At 41.3% G+C, this 22,420-nt stretch overlaps 1 protein-coding gene and 1 long non-coding RNA gene across 4 annotated transcripts in view; one reads left to right on the top strand and one right to left on the bottom strand.

Moving 5' to 3' along the window:
* Window positions 1–22,420, bottom strand: part of PCYT1B (phosphate cytidylyltransferase 1B, choline) — a 32,681-nt gene that overhangs the window by 6,000 nt on the left and 4,261 nt on the right. For all 3 annotated transcript variants that reach the window (XM_080375853.1, XM_080375854.1, XM_080375855.1), the window contains exons 2-7: window positions 13,603–13,702; window positions 12,163–12,279; window positions 8,796–8,947; window positions 7,781–7,859; window positions 4,422–4,564; window positions 2,102–2,290 (exon numbers count right to left, since the gene is read on the bottom strand). In XM_080375853.1, coding sequence (XP_080231979.1) covers window positions 2,102–2,290; window positions 4,422–4,564; window positions 7,781–7,859; window positions 8,796–8,947; window positions 12,163–12,279; window positions 13,603–13,702 — 780 coding nt within the window. The remainder of the gene's footprint in view (window positions 1–2,101; window positions 2,291–4,421; window positions 4,565–7,780; window positions 7,860–8,795; window positions 8,948–12,162; window positions 12,280–13,602; window positions 13,703–22,420) is intronic.
* On the top strand, window positions 4,561–11,019 carry LOC308059052. The gene is made up of 2 exons (XR_013926102.1): window positions 4,561–7,084; window positions 7,705–11,019. It is a non-coding gene; the product is annotated as an uncharacterized lncRNA (long non-coding RNA).

The raw sequence follows: 22,420 nt of genomic DNA, 5'->3' as shown, positions 1-22,420 counted from the left end.
AAAGGATTTTTAAAAAATGCTATCAGCGTGCACTGTCAAGTGGGTAGAGCCAGGGAATGGGATCAAGGCTTTTAACTTTCTCTCTGCACAGCCAAACTCATCTCACCCCCTGTGGGTTTCAAGTGCTCCGTTAGCATTAGTTTTATTTATTCAGTACCTCTGGCCACAGGACCACCCCTCATGTGGGGAACACTCACCAGGCTCTACGGTGAATGACTTAAAGAGGAAGCTTCATGTGGATGTGGTCAATGCAGGTAAGCCTGGGCTTTTCATCAGAAGAGCTACCCTCTTCTCCTCCCCAAGGAAAATTATATTGTCAATGAACAAACTACTAAATAAACTGTTTGCTTATATGGCTGGGAGCTGTGTTATTCAGAGAGTACCTGCCTTTGCATGGGACTGATGTAGCTGTAAGGAGATTATAAAGATGTGGCCTCTGTTCCGATGCCTTCACAGCCTAATTTGAGGCTCTTCTCAAATGGGCGGTAATCAACACAGCAAGTCATGGCACAGAAAAGATGAGAGCACCAGTAAGAAACAGGTACTATGTGCTTTGATGGCACCAAATTGTGACACAGCTGTGATGTGGGCTTCTTAATTCACAAGGGGTCTGTGACTGTTCCTGAGGGTTTATTTATAAAAAAATAAATATAATAAATAAAAATAAAAACTCTGCTGAGATCCTTTCAACAAAAGGTACCTCTTGTGATGGGAAGCTGTTCAGGTATAAACTGGTAAGTGACCTGAGAGACCATTACATGTGTTTTGGATCTTTAAAACTACTCCAATAGTATCTGCTTTATGCTAGTCCTAAACTGTTTTTTATAGCTTGCTGCCTCTATTGATACTTTGCTTCAAACTGTAATCTATGAGCAGTTAAAGAGGCTTTGCACAAGCCTCTTGCAGAGTTTTCTTTCAAGTGAGGAAGGAACTGCGTGACTGTCTGCATGTCACAGTCAGAAAATGTACCTCTAGAGTATCTTGCTGTTCTGTGGGATTATTTCTCGAGCTCTTACTCTGCTCCTCTAAGTTCACCCTGCACTGTTTGCTGCTCTCCTCCATGCTTGCTCACATTTCCTTGAACAGAGCAAAAGCTTCATTTGGAGCTTGCCAACTGGAGCAGCATGTCCAAGATGATGCCTGTACTGGAGGGTCTGGCTGGGGCCTGGGCTTTTGCCAGAACACAGCTGTGCAGCAGCCTGTTGGAAACGGACCAACTCCCAACAGGAAGGTCTTAGAAAGTCTGTTCAAACAAATGATAAATTCTACATTCAAATTAAGCTTTGCTACTGGTTTTGATGTAGTAAAGGGAAGTAGGACAAGAAAAGCTTCTCAAGCTATCAGAACTGAAAGATGAGAGCCACGACACTTTTGGGCCTCTGAAGTGTCACTAACTCACCACTCAGTGTGTGACTTTGGTTTGAGCAGGTAAGGCCCTGAGGTTTCTCCCCAGAAGGATGCTGTTGCAGACTCTCAACTGCCTTTCTGTGGCACTGGGGACCTTTGGTAAATGGGCTCTGTGGAGCCAGTGCGTACTGAGGAGAGCTTTGAAAGTGTTTCAGTTCCACGCAAGCCCTCCCAGCAGTCAGTTTGATGAATCTGGCCACTTGACATGTAAAATAGTCTATTGGAACTTCAAATCAGTAGTCTTTAGAGTTATAAAACTGTCAACTACTGCTGAGTACAGAGCATGAAGAGAACTAGTGAAAACCTTTTCAATGGTCCTGTTTCCCTCACCACCTCCGGTGTATGATTCCTCCCTGATGTCTATGTAGTCCCATTTAGTGCTAACAGGGACAATGGACTGTATTAGCCTGTTTGTTCATGTGTTGCTGTTACGCAGCTCTACTGAACGCAGTATCGCATTCAGCACTGCACCTTAACAAAAGACAGAAAGCATACCAAAGAAGCAACAGCCAGAAGTGGCAAATCCTCCTGTTGCAGTACTGGTGCGTGTTACTGGATTCAGCAAGCAGGTTTGGTGTTATCCTACTGGACTGGCTTTCAAAACAGGGACTGCAGCAAAAGACTCTGCTCTTGGTTTGTGTTACAAAGGAGAAACTAAAAGCACTCAGACTTCCTCAGATGGCAGAATACCTACCCAGGCTCCGTCGGGTCCAAACAGCTCTAAAAAGTTGCCAATAAATTCTCTGGACTTTTCTTCCCATTTCTGGATGAGGTCATGGCTCTTCTCTTCTACTTTGTAAACAAATTCTTTTGATTTTTCCTCTACATTCTTGACTTTTTCTTTCACTTTGTCCACCTGGTTTTGCAAGCGGTATTTCTTCTCCTGTTTTAAAAGTGTAGACATTAATATATAGGGACTAGGAAATAATTAGCCACTGACAGTTGAGAAGAAGAAAAAAATGGCATTAATGTATTCCAATACATATGGCCTTGGTTAATTATTCACATGTTATTTTTATAAATGCAAATTTAACATTTGTGGAATGGAGTGCAGAAGGTCCATATTGAAAAAACTGTCTTGTGTGATTACTGTTTAATCCACTACATGAATCTTTCCATACTTTCAAAGTGAATGCACTTTGAAAATTATACAAATCTTGTGAAAGATACAAGTGAGAAATTAACAGCTCAAATTTAGCAGTAAGCAAAAGGCAGACCTCACTGGGCTTCCTAGCAAGAGCTAGGACTTGCAGTGGACTCACTGCTGTGTTGCCAGCTTGGATGTTAACTTGGACCAAAATGTCTCGTTCGTTTGATTTCTGTAGAGCAAAAGGAAAACCCTTTTCACCTCCAAGCCTGGCTAATACAGGAGCTTCTCGCTGCAACAAAGATGTGTGTAGGCCAGTGGCTTGTGGGCAGCAAACTTCACAGAAAAGAGAGCAAACTCCTGTTGCTAAATCCCACAGAAAGAGGGACAGAGAAGATAATGTTAGGGAGCTCTCATTCTGCCAAGCATCTGAAGTACTTCAGGGTTAAAGTGCTTTTGTCTTGAAACATTTCTGTGTTCCGCAAACATACAGTACACCCTTGAAGGTGTAACATAGAAGCACAGATGACTATTGGCTTTTAATTTCCTGTGAACTTCATTTAATGGGCTCTTGGATTTACTTTTAAAGCAAGTACTGCTTGCTTTAAAACACAACTGCTGAGGTGTGTTTTATTCTACCTTGTTAATCACTAGAAGAAGAGTCTTTGCAGGCCACAAGGCCAAACAAAATCCTCAAGATCCAAAGAAACTGAACTTACTTTGCACCTCATAGTTGACCAACCCTTCTTTCAAGGAAACCAGCACTTTTCTGCCTTGGTGAAATCCTGTGTTTTGATTTTGAAACACAAACAGTCTTTGGTGCAAAGTAGTGTTTCTGCGTTTAAATTACTACAAGCTAAATAACCAAATATCAGGAGGGACTTCAGGATACATCAGTGTCTGAGACTGGGGAAAGCATACCTTATGCAATAGTATCTTAACCTCAGAGCTCTGCTAAAGGATAAATTTGAGAACCTCCAAGGCATCCAGCATGCCTTAATTTAATAGATATTTGCCATAGTGATCCTTCTGGGTGGAACACTTAAAAGCAGGTTTTTTTAGAGGTGTGGAAGACCGGAAAAAAAGCACAGTGAAATGAATATTTATGCCCTGTGATCTGTGATTTATCTGCCAGACTTCAAAATAAGGAAAAGTAAACAAACCCCTCATGTAATGACACAATTCAGTCCTTCACAAGGGGGTTTCCCAGCTCCAGTGAAGGAGGTAGGAAGACCTGCTGTGAGCCAGCCCAATCACAAGGAAGATTTTGGTTATGTAGGTTATCTCGAGGCCTTAAGACTTGAAATAGAAAATGAAGGAAAGTAAACTTTCAGTTCTGTTAAGTGTTTACTCCACACAGGATCGTAAGGTGCAGTTCTGTACATGGAAGCTTAATAATTTGAGCCATCCCTTCAAATGGTGCCCTTGCTCTATCTATCTATCTATCTATCACGCTTCCTCGTCTTTTAAAAGCCATTTTAGCTACCTCTGGTAATCTCACTGTTCAGCAGTTCGTTTTGGTTTTTTCCTGTTGCATTGTAGAGAAAGTTTGGGTATCAAAATTTTTGCTCTCTGTGCTGCCTTCTCGCAATAGGAATAAAGAAAGAAGGTGCGTCTTGGGTGAGTGGCTGAGAAGCATGTGGTGGTGGGGTGGGCTCCTTCCTAGTGTGTCATTAGGTCGCCTACAGCTCAGTGAAGAAGGGAGAGCAGCAGCTTTGTTACAAACACAAAAGCCTAAGATGGAAGTGAAGCTGCTAATTAACAGGAGCATTTAAAACTACTCTCAGCTTACCAGTTTCTTTTAAATGAAGTTCTTGCCAGCTATTTTAAAAGCAGCAGGAGGATGATATCCTTTCTTAACCTTTACTCTTCGTTCAGGGCCCTATGAGAGAGTGTTTCAGAAGCAAGTGCAGATAGGCATACTTACATTTATAAAACTAACATTCAGTTCTTTGGCGGTGTATCCTCGTTGGAGGTTACGCCGGGCATACACGTCATAGTCCCGGACAATCCTTGTGATGATATCTGATGTGGAGATACCTTCAGTCCTCTGTGTTGGTACAAACATTCCTGAGAAAAGTGGGAAAATAAAGCCTGCTGAGAAAGCATGGCAGGACCAGACACTATGGCAGGTAGCTGAGGATGAACACAAAAATGCCTGACCAAAGGTAAGAGATTTGCAATTCTTTCTCTCTTATTTCCTAATTCTTTTCTGTCATTCCTGTGTGAGCTTAGGGAAGGCACTAGGTTGCTATGCAGTTCATTTTTCCTCGAGCTTTCAGAAAGCTAAAACTTGCCCTCTTCACAGTGTCAGCTGTGATGTGGAAGTTACAGGAGCTCCCAAGCCAGGAATGCTAAACCTTGCAGTTGTGGCAATTCACTGAGCAGTTCTTTCCATAAGCGTAACCCTTATTTAACGTTATATAAAGGAGTCAGGGTGTGTGTGGCTTGCCATTTGCTGCTCTCCTGTGTAACTTCCACTCTTCTCTCCACTCCTGTGCTGCAGCATCTGACTCTCTGTTCTGCTGAGTAAAACAGAGCAGCCTCTGGTCTTGGCCAAAGCCAGGAAGTGCCTTCAGGTAAAAGATGTGTTACAGTAACTGGGTAACACCCTGGAGGTGCCAGTAGCTTCTAACAGGAAAGTGAAGCGTAAGCGTAGTGTGAACAAACATGGATATAGCATAGGGACTGAGAGGATGAGTCTTCACAGCCCCCATTTCATGCCCCCCTGGTCATGTCAGTGGCTGCACAACCACTCTCCCTGTTCCGACAGATCAGTCCCTAAGAAAACTGGTCATTTATTAATACTGCTTGTATTTTTCTCAACACAGCTGAAATATATGTTGCTTTTTAATCGCTCCTCAACAAGACAGGATCACCCGAATTGTGAATGGAAGTCACAAAGGCAATAGCAGAGTGCTAGCACACCTTGGTTTAGAAATTATTTAGAGCTACAAAAAACCTACTACTATCACTTACATGTAATTGCAATATCAAGCTACCGATGAGAGCGAGCTGTGAGATAAGACTGGAAATGGCTCTGCAAAAGAAGTAGTGCTTTGTCTTAAAAGGGTGCTATAGCTGCTGGCAAATTAATCCTCATCTATTCACTTGAAGTAGGCAGGCATTGCTAGCTAATTTCACAGGGTTAGAATAAGATCTGGAGAAGGAATCAAGAAGCTTAGCAGCCTCTTGCGCCTAAACACTATGTGGTATTTTTCCTTTCTGATCTCAAATTAATACTCTGCTAAAACATAGATTATTTTAATCATGAGCAGAGAGGTTTCCCTGCTTACAATTTTCAGGCTTGCAGCAGTCACTCAGGAAACTATTTTTGGAAGCAGTGAAACCCACTTGGAGCCAGAAGCCTTTATAGATAGAAGCTACAAGAATACATGAGAAAAATCTAAACCGTACCCTTGCTAAGCCAAAAGCAGAATTGTTTTCAAGTAGATGCACAAACCCATGTATGAGGATGTTACCTTTAGTCACTGACTTTGCTTTTGTATGCTTCATGTGTTGGAGTGATTCATATTTTACAAACTAATTGTTCACAGATGTGCAGAGGTTTAGTCAGCGTGCCGTTACCCAGCTCGCTGTTGTCCATATGCCCCCCCACCCACTGAAGGGAGTGGGGAAATGGGAGCCCGTGGGAAGCTACACAACAAGCACCACAGTTCCCATCTGCTTCTCGGCTCCCCAGCAATCTGATGTGGGAAAATAGGAGTACTGGAACAAAGGAAAATATGCAAATGCATCCACAGCATTGGTCTATTTAAAACAAAACCCTCTAGAAGAAAGGGGAAATTCACTACTCTAATAATGTTGTTCTGGAGTGTTAGGACTATTACAGCACTAGATTTCAAAACTCTTCACAAATAAGGTAACATTATTTGCAGTTTGTATGTCACAAAATTCAGCCATACAACACTGAAGTCGCTTCTTCAGCATCTCGCAGTGATAGACACAGGCCAGACCACAAGTCCCTGAAGCCGTAAGTCCATACTCTATTCTGCAAAATTTTAATTTCTCATCAGGTCATGGGTGCGCTGCACCTGTGCCCAACAATAGCAGAGAAGGATGTGCCAGGTGTGGGCACTCTCCAGCTCAGTCTGGTAACAATGCAGTGACACCAAAGGGCTTCTGTGACATTGTCCTGTGCACCCAACATCTTATAGAAGAAAAGCAAAATAGCTGCCTGTCCAGCATGTTCTGTATGTCCCTCAATGACCTGTCCTTACCAGAGATACCGTTGCTCCACTGCCTAGGGAAGTAAGCTGGTGTTGGCTCTGAAACTGTAGAACAGCAGTTCCCAAAGGAGGGTTGTGAGCCTGACACTACAGTAAGGTTTGCAAGTGGAAAAAGATCAAGAACTGCTGCTATAAAAAGCTTATTCTTTCAGCTTAGGTCAATACCTGGTCTACTCTGTCATTGTGTAACTTGAGAAGGTCACTTTGCACGACAAAATCACCATCAGACAGATTTGCTCTGGAATGTTTTTAAGCCTCCAATATACATGTTTATGTAGACCAGGAAGAGGATGGATTTGCCAGGTTTAAAGCAGCGAGTCCAGACAGCAGGAGAAGAAAGGTATGATCAGTTCCTCCTCCTGCACTGTTCACTGTGTTAGGATAGCTGCTGCTGGTAAATAGTGGCTTAACGTTATCTCAGATTTAATTCAGCTTCCTTGAGCTGAAGAGATACAAACTCCTGATGACTTCAGCATGTTCCTGCTCAATGTAATATGGTAGTCAACCAAACTGCTGAATAGTCACGGCAAATGAATTACCCTGGTACTGATTTAAACCCTCTGCCAGTGTAGTGAAAAGAACCCTCAGTGCAAATCAGAAATGGATCCTAATGACTCCTGAAGGCTGTCTGTGCTTGCCTGTATTCAGGACTGGGCTGTGTCAAGGAGTCATCAGTTTGCCGTTATCAACAAATGACTGAAGTTGGCTGGGCTGCTGTGGGAAATAAACTCATTTTCATCCATTCAAAGCTCTTAGCCAAGCACCCTAAAAATATTTTTAAAACCCAGATGGGACTCTTTCATAACAGATCTGAATGGCTTCCTGGGGGTTATGGCAGGACTTCAGCCAAGGACATCCTTTGTGGTTTTACGAAGTGAATCTTTCTGCTGAAGTCAGCAGTAACCTATGATTAGAGTGTAAGAAAACATAGTATTGTCTCTACTGCTTCTCTCCCAACAGCTGTGGTCAAAAGACCATAAAAGAATCTAAACTGAGGCTGAAAAAGAAGGTGATAAAAATGCAAAGTGGCGCTTACCTGCCTCCTTTATATGTTTGTATACATCATCCGAGCCAGCGGAGGAGTACGGGATGTCATCGTGGGCTACAAAGTCGATCTGCCAGTGAACAGAAGAAGAATCACAGGCCACAATCACTGAATTTTGGTTCAGTGGGGTTCCTTATGGAGGATCATCTATTCTTTTCAACTTCAGCTGACCTGCTTTTGACATTCTCATCCTAAAGCTATCATCTAGAATATTGCCTAGATTTAGGCCTACAACTGCTGTGTTGTACGATCAGTTATGAAAGAACAGAAAGCTTGTCTCCAGAAGCACTGTCATTGATGCAGTGCTCTGGCTGGCTCTGTGTGTTATTCTGTAGAAAACCTAAGACACCCATTCCTGGTTTTATTGCTACTGGATGAGCTAAGTCAAGTGGCAAAGCCTTGGCTTTCAAAACCATGGAGGCAGGATTATTGATCCTGCCTCCTTAGGGCTGTGCGTATATACATGTATACTTAGTACTGTCACGCTGTTCTTTCGTCACCCGGTGATGTGGACACTAAAATATCATCCTAGTTAATTACCCTTTTGTTAAGATGTGTATATATTGCAAAACAGTAAATAGCATGTAAGAAATTCTGTCCTGCCTTTAGAGGACACATGATATTTTTATGTATTTCTGGCCAATTCTTGCACCAGTTAGCATTAATAAGAAGCATGCCTTTAACATTACTTTAGTCACTACATGACAACTTTCCTCGTTCATGATCTCCTTTCTTGAAAGTCAATTTATGAGTAAGTCTTCAGTGTTATTTTGCCATTCAAAATCCCACTACAGAAACCATCTCAGCATATTGAGACAAAAAAGGCAAGACAAATACAACATTTTCTGACAAAAATGGAGGCAAGCAGTGCCATGTACCTAATTTTGGTGACTGAAATTAACTGAATTAAATAATTTGCTCCAGTGAGTAGCATTTCACACACTTGCTGTTTAAGTCTCAACTGTCAGCCTACAAAGGGAAGGGAAGGATAAGGGGAGAAACGTACCTTATGTTTCTCAAGGAACTCGGGTGTCAGTGTCCAGGGTGCATCCCTGATGACCTCATCCACATAACGACAGTGTCTGAGGGCTTCATATCGCTCAGTTTCATTCATCACAGTGAAGCCTTTCAATTTATGAGTTAAATCATCACTGCAAACTAAAGTATAGAAGTATCAACAAAATGGCTCCACACCCAGCAGAATTAGTATGACCAGCAGTTATTTCTTAATAATTCCATTAAACAGTGATTAGCTTAGCTAATTTTGGGGTGCTCCAGGGCATCTAAGAGTTCTGCTCAGGGTTGGTAGGTACAACCACAGACTTCTGAGGGATCCTTCCCTTTCTGGAGCTGCGGCGAGAGCCCAAGTGAGATGATATTGTAGGACATCTCAGGTGGTACGGTATCACATATTGAGGCAACTCAATCCCACTGTAAGTGAGTATTTCATGGACTATGAAATTTCAGGGGTGATGGTCAATGCTTTAAAAACAATCAAAAAGTGCTTTCTGATTGCAGTGTTGGCAATTACAGAGTGCTCACAAAGTTCATGGATCACAAGATGGTTGAGGTGGGAAGGCACCACCGGACATCACCTAATTCAACCCCCGCCTTCTCGTAGCAGAGTCAACTACAGTAGGTTGCCCAGGGCCATGTCCAGCTGAGTTTCCAAAGATGGAGACCCCTCAGCCTCTCTGGGCCTCTGTTTCCACTTTTTGTTCTTACGTAAACAATGCTCTAAATTGCAGCAGAACATTTTCCATCGGTGTTTATTTAGTGAGAAACCAAGTCATGGCTGATTTTATAGGAATCTGTCTCTGAGTTTAGCTTGAGTTAAGCACGTTTCATAGAAAGAGAAGTAAGGCTTGTGCCATGTTCAAGTGGGAAACTAAAGAAGGAAGCCCTGTGGAAAGGACTCGGAGAAGCCGTATGCTCTCCGTGGAGAGTGTGGATGAGTAGAGCAGGATTAAAAGTCCAGAAATTCTGCATCTTTAGCACTTGATGTGCCAATACTTTGTCACATTGCTTTTAAAATGAGGGGAAGCGATGTCCATGTTACCAGAGGATTACAAAAGTTAGGTATTATCTTTCTACCCACACAACACTGTGTAAAACATGGTGACCTGTCCCCACAAGTGTAACTGCCCAATATTATATAGCTACAACAGTCATTTGATACCCCACATGAAATAATGCATTTACAGCTGGGTTGACAGTGGTTGTCCTTCACCACAGGTTAAACCAGTGCCTTTGGATCTCACTCATCTGTAACATTGGGACAAACAGTAAATATACTTGACAAATGATAAATGCAACATTATTAGTGCTGCAGGGAAGTGTGAGAGCAGCCCTACAGCTGCTGCTTCTTTCTAACTTGAAAACATCAACCTATCAGGCAAGGCACTAGCAAAGATGCAGTCTTTTCTGAGATATAAAATGGATGTTCTTGTTGTGATGGTCTTTAAAGACCTTTAAAGTAGGAAAAATGTAGGAAGGCCCTGGAGTTCGTGCAAAATTCAAAGCCAGATAAGAATATACATATGAATTTCAGCTAGCAAAATGCTACTCCATCCTATGATGTCATTTTTTATGCCTGCTGACAAGAAATTTAATGGAGATCAAAGCATCTTGATTAGAAAGATCCCTTCTGAGATTGTATTTATATTTATTTACAGCCTTTATGTCATCTTAAAGCTACCCTCTCCTGGAACAAAGGGTCTACTAAAATTATTGTAAAATAGTAATTTTTGTTTGAATTCTGTACAAAGGTTTGATTTTATTTTTTGATTACTGTTTGTTCACGTACAATGCAGACACAGTATCTATTTCCTTTTGATTCTGTCATACTGCTCTAATGACTGATCTGGGAAAGTATAAATATCTATTTTTTAAAAAATTCTTAGCTTCAAAAAATTGTCTTCACAACAAGAAATAGAAGAGGTTGGTTGTGGTGCCCACAAAGACACAGGACACCAGTGCTTTGGCAGCACAAATTGTATGTGGGCGTGGAAAGGTGCCCATTTTTTAAACATGCTAAGACACAGTGTCTTTCTGGGAGAAGGTGCGGATGAGGGCTGGCTGCTCTGTCCTTCACTCCAAAACTAAGGGCAAAGTGAAGCTATGACATGAATTTCAAAGGAGCCATGCTTTTGCCCCAGAACCCCTTCCTGAAGTGGGACTCACCCACCCCTGCCCCCTTTAAAAGCAACAATAAAACCTAAATAACTTGATGTAACTTGCATTTTTTTTAAACTTCACAGTCTCGCACCTCCACTTGCTTCTTCTGCAAGCTATCTGGCTCAGCAGAAAAACAAGACAGTCCTAAATGTTTGCTTCATAACAAAGGGATGTCTCCTTTCCCTCCCAGGAAGCTCCATGGGAATTGCCACAAGTCATTAAGACTAAAACCAAAAAGTGTGTTTACAAGGAGAGTTTGCTGTTCCTTTACATTGGGTCTTCCCCACACACCACCCCCACCCCGCCCTGCCCCCTTTCAACTCATTTGGGACAAAGATGCAAAATAATGCATGAAGTGTCTGAAGGTTGCATTCACATTTGCTTTATCATCACTGCTGTAAGTATTTCAGCTGCTGAAGGTTGCTGCGAAATGTTTACGTGAGGCATATCTGAACCGCAGAGGTGCAGGGAAACTGGAACCGAAATGCATGTTTATAAGGCCTCACGAGAGTAGGGCTTGCACAGGCAGCTAGGCAGGAAAAAGCAACCCTCCAGCGACTCCTCAGGCACGTACCAACTGCTGAAGAGCTGTTAGCCAGCAACACTGCAAAAAGGTAAGGTATTCGTAGCAAAACAATCTGGTAAGAAAGTAACCTGCCCAGGGACACTTGTGAGCTGAAAACTACGTTCAAATCATGACCTACATTTGGGTCTCCAATGATAACGGGCTGGATTTAGCTTCTCTGCTGATGTTGAAGGTTGGGTCTGCACACACAGTACTGACCTGGCAGCCAGGGGCCATGGGCTGTGCCTGGCTGGTGGAAGGACTGAGGAGCCAGAAATAAATGAGTGGTTGATCTCATTCACTCATCTCAATCTTTTAACAATTTTGAGCGAATAAATGAAAAAGGTAAATTATTCATATGGTGCTATTCTAAGCTCAGAGTCATGCAGGCACCTGCTTTAACTAGAATGGGAATTGTGCCTGTGCTGCTGAGGGCAGAATTTGACTTTTACTTTAATTGATGCAATTGTAAGATGTAATTCAAGGCAATTCACCTATGGAAAGCCCCCAGAGTGAAAGCAGCATTCAAAGTCATTGCGTATAACCAGCTGGGGGTGTGAGCATGGCAATAATTCTCTGATACTGAAGCACAGAAGCAAAAATCCAGTGCAATAAATAACTCTGATCTTACCTCCTACTAATAAGTAGCTATTTGGGAATAGAGTTTTGGCTTGCATAAGAGCTCTAGCGTGGCCAGAGTGGAAGAGGTCAAATATCCCATCTGCATACACTCTGACGGGTCTGTCAGCTGTGAGCAAAGAAACATAACAGTGATTTTTCAGACATAAAACAAGTTGCGTTTTATTCTACTGGTCAGCTTTCTGTTCCCAGATCAGATGAGATTTACCCCAGTTCTGATGTTCAAAAGCACTACAGGTGAACTCACAGTGTTTTATCCCACTTGTTACTTGTTCTTCTCTGTACTCTCTGCTGTTTTCTCTCAGACTTATCCTATTTATTATCATCCATCATCCCTGTATTCTAATTTAGCAAAAATGCCATCTTCCTGCCTCATTCAGAGTTCCACCATATGTCTTGTTCTTTCCTCTCTGCCTTTCTAGTCAGTTCTGCCTTCTGGATTTTTTCAATTTTTTCCTTATTTCTTCCTATCACCTATTTTCATCCCCTCTGGTCTGTGACTTTCTTTTTTTCCACAGCTTACCATTGTAAAAATGTATTGCTTACCTCTTCAACATAAACCTTTCACTTCCCTTCTTTCATACAACCCCCAAGCTCTTCTCTCTAATGAGCCTATCATTTCTTTTTCTCACCATCCTCCTGCTATCACCCTTATAACTCTTGCTTTCTGTACAACATCTCCAGCAGCAGCTCCAGCCTCCATGGACTGTGCTTCAGCACTAGAGAGATGTCTCTGCCGTCAGGACATCCAAGGTCCATGGCAGAACATTGTTCCTTGCAGAGCTGACCGGAAAACTGCAGCTTATCCCTATAAAGTGTACATACTTTAAAAGCTTATTTTAAATAAGTAAAATAAGTAAACAAGGGCTTTTTTTAAACAATGTCTTGGAATTTAGGGGAGCTGAAGTATGTGTATTTAGGACTTTATGTGAGATCATCCCTTTTTCCCTGCCCAATCACGAATGTCCAGATAAAGAAACTGGGCATGATTTCTATGCAAGGGGCAAACAACCTTTTAAGGCCACTGAAGGTCTGGTGTGATCAACAAGAACATCAGTGAAAGAAGAGCTTCCCAGCATACAGAGGCAGTATGGGAAGAGAATCCAGGAGGTAGCCACAACAAAACACAATTTTTAGGCTGGCTGGAGTGGGCTGGCATGCCTTTCTTCTGACCAACATGCAGATATCCACAAAAACATCAAACTCTAACACTGAAATGTTTTCTCTCATTGTTTCTCTAACAGAAGATAATGATCCTGTAGCTGCTAGTTTCTTTCCCATTACCTGACAGCACCAGATAACAGGCTGCCTTTTCTGATTCCAAGCGGAAGGCACAAGTGAGCCTTCCACTCAAGAAAAAAACAAGTTTTTAAGGGAAAGCCTGTGTTTTGGAAGTGCCCATGGTCCTGCTGATGCAGCTTTCTACACATACCTGGTGTTCCCAGGCGAGCTTGTGCAATGGTTAGCTTCTCATGAGGGGCTTGGCACTGACAACTTATTTCATCTGCAAATGGAGCAGGTGCCATCGAAGTCTGGCAGGAGGAAAAAAACAAAGTAAATTTATTTTTTCCATCAAGTGGTTAAAAAAGAACCATTTGACTGTGGCAGGATGCTGTAACCAGGCTTAATGCTGTTTTTTTCTCTGGGGATTTTTGCTTTTTGGTCACCCCTGAGCATACACAAATCATGCAAGGTAAAATGATGAGGAAAATAAAGCTTTCCAAACACATCATGCAACCTAGATCTTTGTCTCTGTTGAGAAACTGAAGCATTTTTGAGATGGGTGCAGGTATATAATTTTTCTGTTTGCAGAACAAAGTCAGGTCTGTTGGCTCAAGCAGTTTAGTCCTTGGTTTGGTCTCAATGACTCCAAACGCCCAAGATGCAAAACGCGTTCTGCTACCTACAAATAATAGCTGTAAAAATTAATTGGGATTTAGAAAGCTGCAAATGAACCACCTCTTCACAAGCACCAGTTCCTTCCACTGGTATCAGTACAGATAACTGGAGACTGCAGGTTGTTTTGTTGTGGTTTTAGTCAGAATGTTGTATAGTTTTGAGAAGCCATTCAAATTAAAGGCAAGGATGCAGCCAAAAGTCCCACCTAACTAGAGCTAACTGAGCTACAACTCCTTTCTCTGGTCTGACACATACGGTAACAGTACTAAAATGGTCTAACTGTGATCAGAGCACCACAAGGGTACTTGCTCTGAAGAGCTTAGAACCTAAAGATACAAGAGGCAGAGTGAGGACGTATAAAGAATGATGTGGCATTATCTGTCAGGAAACTTGATTACAGAAATTGTATTTTCTGTCAATGCTTATGTAGGAAGTTATCAGCAATCAGAACCTCAGATATTTATTATCTGCCATATGGTCTGATATGAAAAAACATGCTTCTACTGCTCTCGGCTTGATATATTTATGAAATCATAGCCGAGTTTCGGTTTGCTTTGTTTTTTTGAGATGAGGTGGTGGTTGAGACAAGCCAAAGGAAATCTACTACTTACTTTGCCTCCACCATGATTTAACTGGGACTGCGTGGCCTTGCAGCTGTGGCTTGGTGAGGTTTTGACAGTGACCACTTCTGTGATGTGCAGTTGTCATACCAGTTTGAGCACCCAAGGCTGATCATAATAGAATGTCTCTTTTATGCTTTTTTTCGGCTTTTAGATGATGAATGCTTAATCACTGAGCATTTATTTTCTTTAGTATCTCTGAGACAGTTTGAGACATGTCATGCCTAATTGCTGCTGACCTCTGGACTTGTTGCACTGAAAGCTCAGAGGACAGTAGTAAAACAGCAACAAAGACTTGAAGATTCATATCCAGCTCTTTCTGCTGATTCACTGTTCATTTTGTTTACCGAAAGCACTAAAATTTTATGTCGATTTCTTTTTTTTTCTTCCATTTTTCTTTCCTTATTTTTTTATAATCTCAAATGTGGCAGGAAATCATCATAATTAGTATCTTAGTGATGAACATCACAGCATCTCTGCACAGACCAGGTTAAAAAATGGAGAAACTACGACCAAGTCCAAGTTTCTGTCTGGGTGTCATGGACGGTAACTGTTCATCGGGCCACCCATGCTGCACGGTGTAGAACATTACACATAATCATACTGTGCCAGCTCCTTCCTTTATTTTCTAAACACTGTCTTTTTGCTTCTGGCTTTGTGATCACTGTGTGCTAACCTGTCTTTTTATCCCCAAGCAAGGTCAAGTTACACGGCAGCCTATACAGCCTGATTCCTGCTGGGATAAAGAGGAAGGCAGAAATGTTAAAACAATAATGGCTATGGTCTGAGGCCTGCAACTGGTAATCAGATCCTAGCTTGGCAGAGGCTGTTTCCTTGGAGATTATTTGAAGAAAATAGGCCTGTTTTGCAGGAAGATATTTTTTTTCCCCACCAGGCAAACACAGTGGTGCTTTTCATCCATGTAAATGCCTTTGCAACACCAAGATTTTTCATTTGGTCTCTGCTCAATGGAGAACAACCTCTGTTAGCTTCCCATCGGTCCAGCTTTTGTAAATGCTCATCATTAAAGCTTGCTTTATGGCTGAGGGCTTAAAACCAGAGCTGTCAATAAACCCATTACTCTGTGACCTCTCAGTCACTGGATATGAAAATACAAGAAATACAATAGATTAAAATCTGCAATACTCTATCAAAGCCACATAGAGAAATGCATAAATACCATATGATGACAGATGAAGGGAAATGCAGCAACAGCTTCTTAATGAGTACCCAATGCTATTTTGTTTTATCTGGCCTAGAAAAAATGTGACTGAGCTTAACAAAAACACGAGTAAGCTGAGATCATTCAGTTTCTATAGAAAAGCGTAAGATAGAACATTTCAATAAATTATTACAAATGAAATAATTTATCAAACCTCTTCCAGTTTATATATAATTACTTGTATTCTTTTCAGTTTCTTGTCAGTAATAACTGGAATTAGGAGAGGACAGCAAGTAATATATATAGCAGCTTCTTCATTTTGGTTAATCCATTAAAGTAGTTTTAGAAGTTTGTTATAGTCTTGCCAATAATCAGATGGTTAGACAAAGACTTTGTGCAAATGTACTTCTGTCTTTCTCTGACAGATTTTTCCCTTCATCTGTGCCTTCATTATTTTCTATGCATTTGCATTTTGTGATGAGTCAAGCAAGTCAAATTAGCCTTGTGTTTTGGACCAAGGTAAGCTTCTGAGATCTGCATCACCCTGTAGCAGGGTGCTCTATAGCCTAAGTGTGAGTTCAGTAATGAATTATCTCATTTTGTTTCTTCAGCACCTGCCACCTCCTTGTATTATTCTTGTACTGGAAGCTTCAGTAAATTTATCCATAGTCACCTATTCCCTGCTTCTCCCTTTCCTCCTTTCAGTCACGTTTTCCAGGCTGAAGAGCTTTACCTCATTTATTTGTCCTTGAATGGAAGCTGGTCCACAACTCCAATTATTTTTGTTGCCCTTCTGTGTTAACTGCAAGGTGGTTTATACAGTGTTTGAACTGATAACACTTCCAGTTTCTAAAGCTTTAATTGCTAGGAATAGAAAATTATTTACATGGTGCTCACACTTTGTGGTTATCTTTGATGACGAAAGCACCTTACATCTAGTGTCAGCAGGGAGACATTACTTTCATTTAAGCAGTCCAAATGCCACACAATTACTATATTATTAATATGTGATGTCTAGAGAAAGCCTATTAACATGTCATAAATGAGAAGTCATTGTAATATTAGGATTCATTAGTGATATTTACTTCAGAAGATGTTAAAAAACTCTTGCAATGCAAGTCCTGTTTCCTGGGAATGAAGATGCTGCATTCAATTATAATTAAATTCATTTCCTAAAAATGAATGTATGCAAAAAATTTTATCCAGTAACTGCTGCATATCAGAAGCCATTCATTCCATGACAAGTTTAAATAAGTGTCTTATTTGCATTCTCACAAATTTGCAAAATAACTGAATGATGATCAACAAACTCCAAGACATTAAAAGATGGGAGGTAGGTAAAGGGGACTTCCTACCAAATGCCTCACAGCTCCATTTGTACCCAGTAATGTCACTGTAACTCCCAACTATACATAATGAGACAGTAGCCCAGAGAGGAGAGCAGAGCGTGGTAGGCAGCCCCAAGCTGGCTCTGTGGCAGGGATACTTTATGAAGAAACCCTCCATGACAGCTAGAAGCAGCTTATTTTCAGGTGTATCTTGGGGCTGCCGTTTTATTATCACTTCACAGTCTCTTAAGCTATCGTAGCCATTTAACTTAGCTGCTAGTCAGCAAATAAACATTCATAGCTTGTGTTTCCAATGGATTAAAAGGGAAGTGGTCAGTGATTTGCAGAGGAACAGGAGTCATAACACTGAAATAACAAGTCAGAATCATAAGCAACTCCACACCCTCTCTTTTGCTTACAGCCTGTACTAGGAAATAATTAGTTGTGTTATTGTTTGTCTTCTGTATGATTGGTTGTTGGGTTGGGTTTTTTTACACAGCAGCAAGGAAGACAGAAATACTTTCATAAATGGGCAAATGTAGACCCATCTATGCCATAGTCCACCTGCCATTATAACTCTGCCTGCAGGGTACTGCATGCAACATGTGCTAATGGAAGGAGCTACTCCGTCGTTGATTTTTTTCTTTTATTTTGATTCGCACAGCTACACTACCTCCTGTGCCACATGACACAGACAAAAACATCCTCTTGGTACAGAGAATGGTTGTATTGTCATCTAAGATTTTGCTGTCCACAGAGGTCTAAGAAAATTTCAGATCTTGATCCAGTACAACTACACAGGCAAAGCTTGGTAGAACAGGCTGGACCTGTGCTTGTAAAACAATTAAGCTGGCAGGCAAATTCTGTGGGAGGTCTGATGCTTTTATCTCAGAGGCAGTATTTAAAACTGATAACTGATTTCACAGGAACAAACCACCTGTGTGTTTGGACTCATATGAAGAAAGATTATTTGGGGAACCTGCTCCTGACGTTGGCAAACAGTAATTACAGAGCAAGAAACACTGACATCAGTTTTAAGGAACACTGAAGAGAAAACCACTATGATTGAGAAGGAACCAAAAATACGTGCTGAGTTTCTTAAGTATGAATACCCTTTGCAGATGGAAAGACCATGTTAAGGACTACCAAGGTCTTCTCTTAGAGTTTAGGGAGTGAATGTCGTGGAAAATGAAAATCATGTTGTCTCATGTATTACCTTTAGTAACATTGATCCAAAAAGGTAAATTTATGAGCAATTCAGTTGTAATTGAATGTTACTGCTGGGTGCCTCCAGGTACATTTTTCACAAACAGTTCCAATATTAATGCACGTATCAGAAGAAAATCTAGTCTGTTCTCCCACAGTTCTACTGACTCAGGGAGGTAGATGTAAACTAAAAATAAGGTAAACCAACCTAATAAGAACAATAACTTTTAAAAAAAGTAACTGTTTTGCAAGCATTCCAAACTGCCTTATTCTCAGTTGCTCTTTCTGGGCTTTATCTTCTATCAAATATACTTTGTTCATCATTAGTATTAAGTCAGTAACAATTAAGTGCAAGATGCAATTACAAATTGAAGATATAATGGAAGATGCTTCCACTGCCTTTTCAAGAAGCACAATGATGCATATATGTACAGATGCATAATTACAAAATTAGAACAACTATTATATAATCTAGTCTAATATTTGCAAAAGGCCAGAGAACTTCATGACAAGATTCCTGTGTGACAGCCATGACTTTTGACTGAACTGGAACACATTATTTAGAAAAGAAAATCCATCCTAGAGGTAGGACAAGCCCCAAGTCAAGCACAGCGCAAGTGAAAGAACTGCCGATGAAGCACCTCAATCTCCATAAACACCAGCTAGAAAAGTGACCCTAAACTAGCAACTTACCCACCTGAGCCTGCTCCCCTGGCACTGCTGGAAGGAGCACTGCATACAAGCGATCCCAGGCAGGACTCTGTGAAAGAACAAACTGCAGCTAAGGCAGCATGCAGCCCGTGAGCCTAGATGTCCTGCTGTCCTGCTGGCTAGAGACTTAGCCAAGCTGTCAGATATCCCAGCACTGAGGAGTGATATGCAGTATTTCAGGATAAAGAAGTATGCAGCACCCTCAACAGGGCACTGGTTACCAAGTAGCAGCCTGCAGACGCCCTCACAGAATGAGCAAGTTGCAATGGGACTGCAGAACCAAACTGGCTGTAGTGCATTTGCAATTCAAAGCTGAATGGCAGGTGCTTGCTGGCCCACGAGTAATGCTGCAGGTTGGCCATCGTCAACAGACCAAAAATGTGTAATCACTGCTCTAATGCCACTCTGTGTTTTATTGATCAATCTAGAAACTAGAGATAATGTCAGTTCCTATGATTTGGATTTCTAATACCCGTTTCTTTTTACTTGTACGTTACTATGCACACCTGACATACGGCCAAAAGGATCTAACTTCAGCTTTAACAGAGGCAAGGGTTAATCTACTGAAATCAACTGAGTTGTAGCTAAGCTACTGGATGAATCTGGCCTGGTATTCAGTCTCTGTGTGTGCTTCTACATAAAGATACTTAACGTCTATCAGATGTAGGACAGCATTTTGTATAAACCATTACTTAGAGAAAAAAAAAACATCCTTTTTTTCCCTCCTGCACGGGAAGCAAGTACTCTCTGCAGTTCCCCAGCTGGCAGGCAGAAGCACCCTGGGAAGAATTATTTTCCCACAGAGAGTACACTGGGCTTCTCTACCAGATCCCTCATTCATCCAGCTCCTTTCACAAAAGCTTTTCACCTTACGCCATCTGTCTACATGTGTGTAGGAAAGGAACGCAGATTACGTGGAAACAAAGGTATTATGCGGAAACATTGGGATAGACAGTTCTGGCAGCGCTGCGTGTCTGTGCACAATCCTGGATGTGTGGTTATACGCTACACGTTCTTCTTGCCCGTGTAGTTAGTATTGGGTCCTGTATTCTGTATTTCTTCTGCTCCACATCCATCTATATGTTAGGTTTCTTTTTCCATTTTATACATACATTAAGTTATAATGTTTTTGTTTTGGAGAAGGGAGCAGACAGAATCTCTTTACAATGGTTTTCTACTCCTTTTTAAAGGATATGATAGAAACCTTCACAGTAATGACAACAGCACAATTTAAGAAATTAGTAATATTCTCCTAATAAAACCTGCTTCTAAAATAGCATTGCATATACGCATTTGCAAGCAGGGAATGCAATACATAGAATGTAATGTTTTCTCCCTGTGTTTATGTGTTGTTTGTGAATCTTGCAAAAATATCTGTAGTTCTGAATATCTGATGAATACATATTACAACATGTTTTTGCAGAGACTATGGCATTTCAGAACATATACAAACTGCATGTCCTTTGATGCAGTAGAAGGAAATCACAGCAGATTTTTGGCATCCAGAGGCAATTATTTATTTAAGTGCAGCAAAGCTGCTGCATGTCCCCGAGTGGAAACCACGTTTGGCATGCTTTTATGGGTTTGTGCTTTTATGTAGTAGCCAACGTTTATGAAAATTAAAATTAATCCAGAGTAAACCCCAAACTTGTAAAGGACCAAAAAGATATTTGGTCAAATAAAGTAATTTTGGGTTCCTTAAATGTAAGGCTATTTACATATACATTTATGCTTAGTGCCATGTTGAAGTAAACAGATGGCAGACCCCCTAAGTCGTAACATCATGTGAGCAAGAAACAGATGCATGTGACACTTTTTACCCACAATAAAACCCCCTAAATTCATCATTAGCCCCTCTGATTAAAACTGCATATGCCTTTCAGTGATACAGGAAAGATAAATATGAAGAGCTATGGAAGTTCATGAAAATAAAATATCTGAAATAATTCCAGAGGTTGCATCAGACCCTCTTGAAACTCTGTTTGCAAATACAAAAGGAGTAAGGCAACCAGAATGAAAATATAGGAATGCAAGGCATGCCCACTTCTATTGCAATTACTTCAAATTTTGTGCTTAACATTTCATTGCTTAACAGCAGCAACAAGGAAATTGTTTAAAGGAGCCTAGTGCTCCTTTGAAACCATTATGCAGCTAGCTCCAGTGAGTGAAAGTACTGAAGCATGCTCCTCTACCCTTCAATAACACAAATTTTTTTCAAATATACTGCAATAATTTGAAAAATGAAATCAATGTACTTTCATTTCTTCCAAAAAAATCAATAAAATAAACAAAATGGCTAAAGCAGCTGATACCTAAAATGATGTGGGAGCTGTGATCATCATTTGTACCTGAATCACATTATCCAAAGTATTGTAGATTCAGTGGCCCTGAGATACTTGATCCTTAATTCCTGTTGAATTGTAGAAGTCTGTAGCCTCTCTCAAGGCTAATCTCAAGACAAGTATAAATCTGGCCATGGGAGGAGGCACTAGGATTGCCAGAGTGAACCTCAGATGGCCCTGATGCTTACAGTGCCTTGGCAGAACATGTTTTATCTGCCATATGGATAGGTCCTAAGTCTCCAGCTAGTCTGTCCTTGCAATGGTGATGCTAAGCAGAAAAAACTAGTTGGGTACTTCCACACAGGGCCCCAGTGCCATTTTCTGCACAGGAAAATGGGATCTGGCCGCAGCTTGAGCTGCCTGAGAACAGGTGTCCAGCAGTAGCATGGATGTCACCTAACCATGACCTTGGGAACAGTCCGGTCAGTATTCCTGGGATCATATTACTAAGGAGAGAGCAGACAAAGCAAAAAGCACCTATCTGCTTCTTTAAGTCTTCTTGAAGATAGATTCACTTTAAATTCATGAAAACTGCTGCTTAATTCCTGCCTGGCCCTCTACCCACCAACATCCCCACAAGCACAGGCCAAACAAACTGTCGAACTGTCTACTCCCTCTTCTCCCCTGTAGTTCATCTTGGCTAATTCAGGTGGCTTTCTGCTTAGCTGGCTTCTTAAGATTCCTCAAGTTGTGCCTGACTTTCCCTGTGTGTTGCAGAAGAGCCTGTGTTCCTGATTTAGGCTCAATCCCACATTAGACTCAAAGCGCAAGTACCGCGATGGAAACGTACATTTCATTGCCCTGCATGCCCTTAGCTAACCTAACCCTAAGGACTTTAGCCAGTTTTGAAAATAAGACATCGGTACCCAGGTCCCAACAGTACTTTCCCAGATGTTCCTACTGAGGCCTGTGTTGGATGACAGAGACATGAAATACAAGGAAAAGAAGCTCTCAGCATGTTCAAGGGAAAGAGAATACCAAA

The sequence above is a fragment of the Falco punctatus genome (genome assembly GCF_963210335.1).
Source record: "Falco punctatus genome assembly, chromosome: 2".
Classification (NCBI taxonomy): domain Eukaryota; kingdom Metazoa; phylum Chordata; class Aves; order Falconiformes; family Falconidae; genus Falco; species Falco punctatus.
Note: the sequence above shows the minus strand (reverse complement) of the source record. Positions and strands in the feature narration are given on the sequence as shown.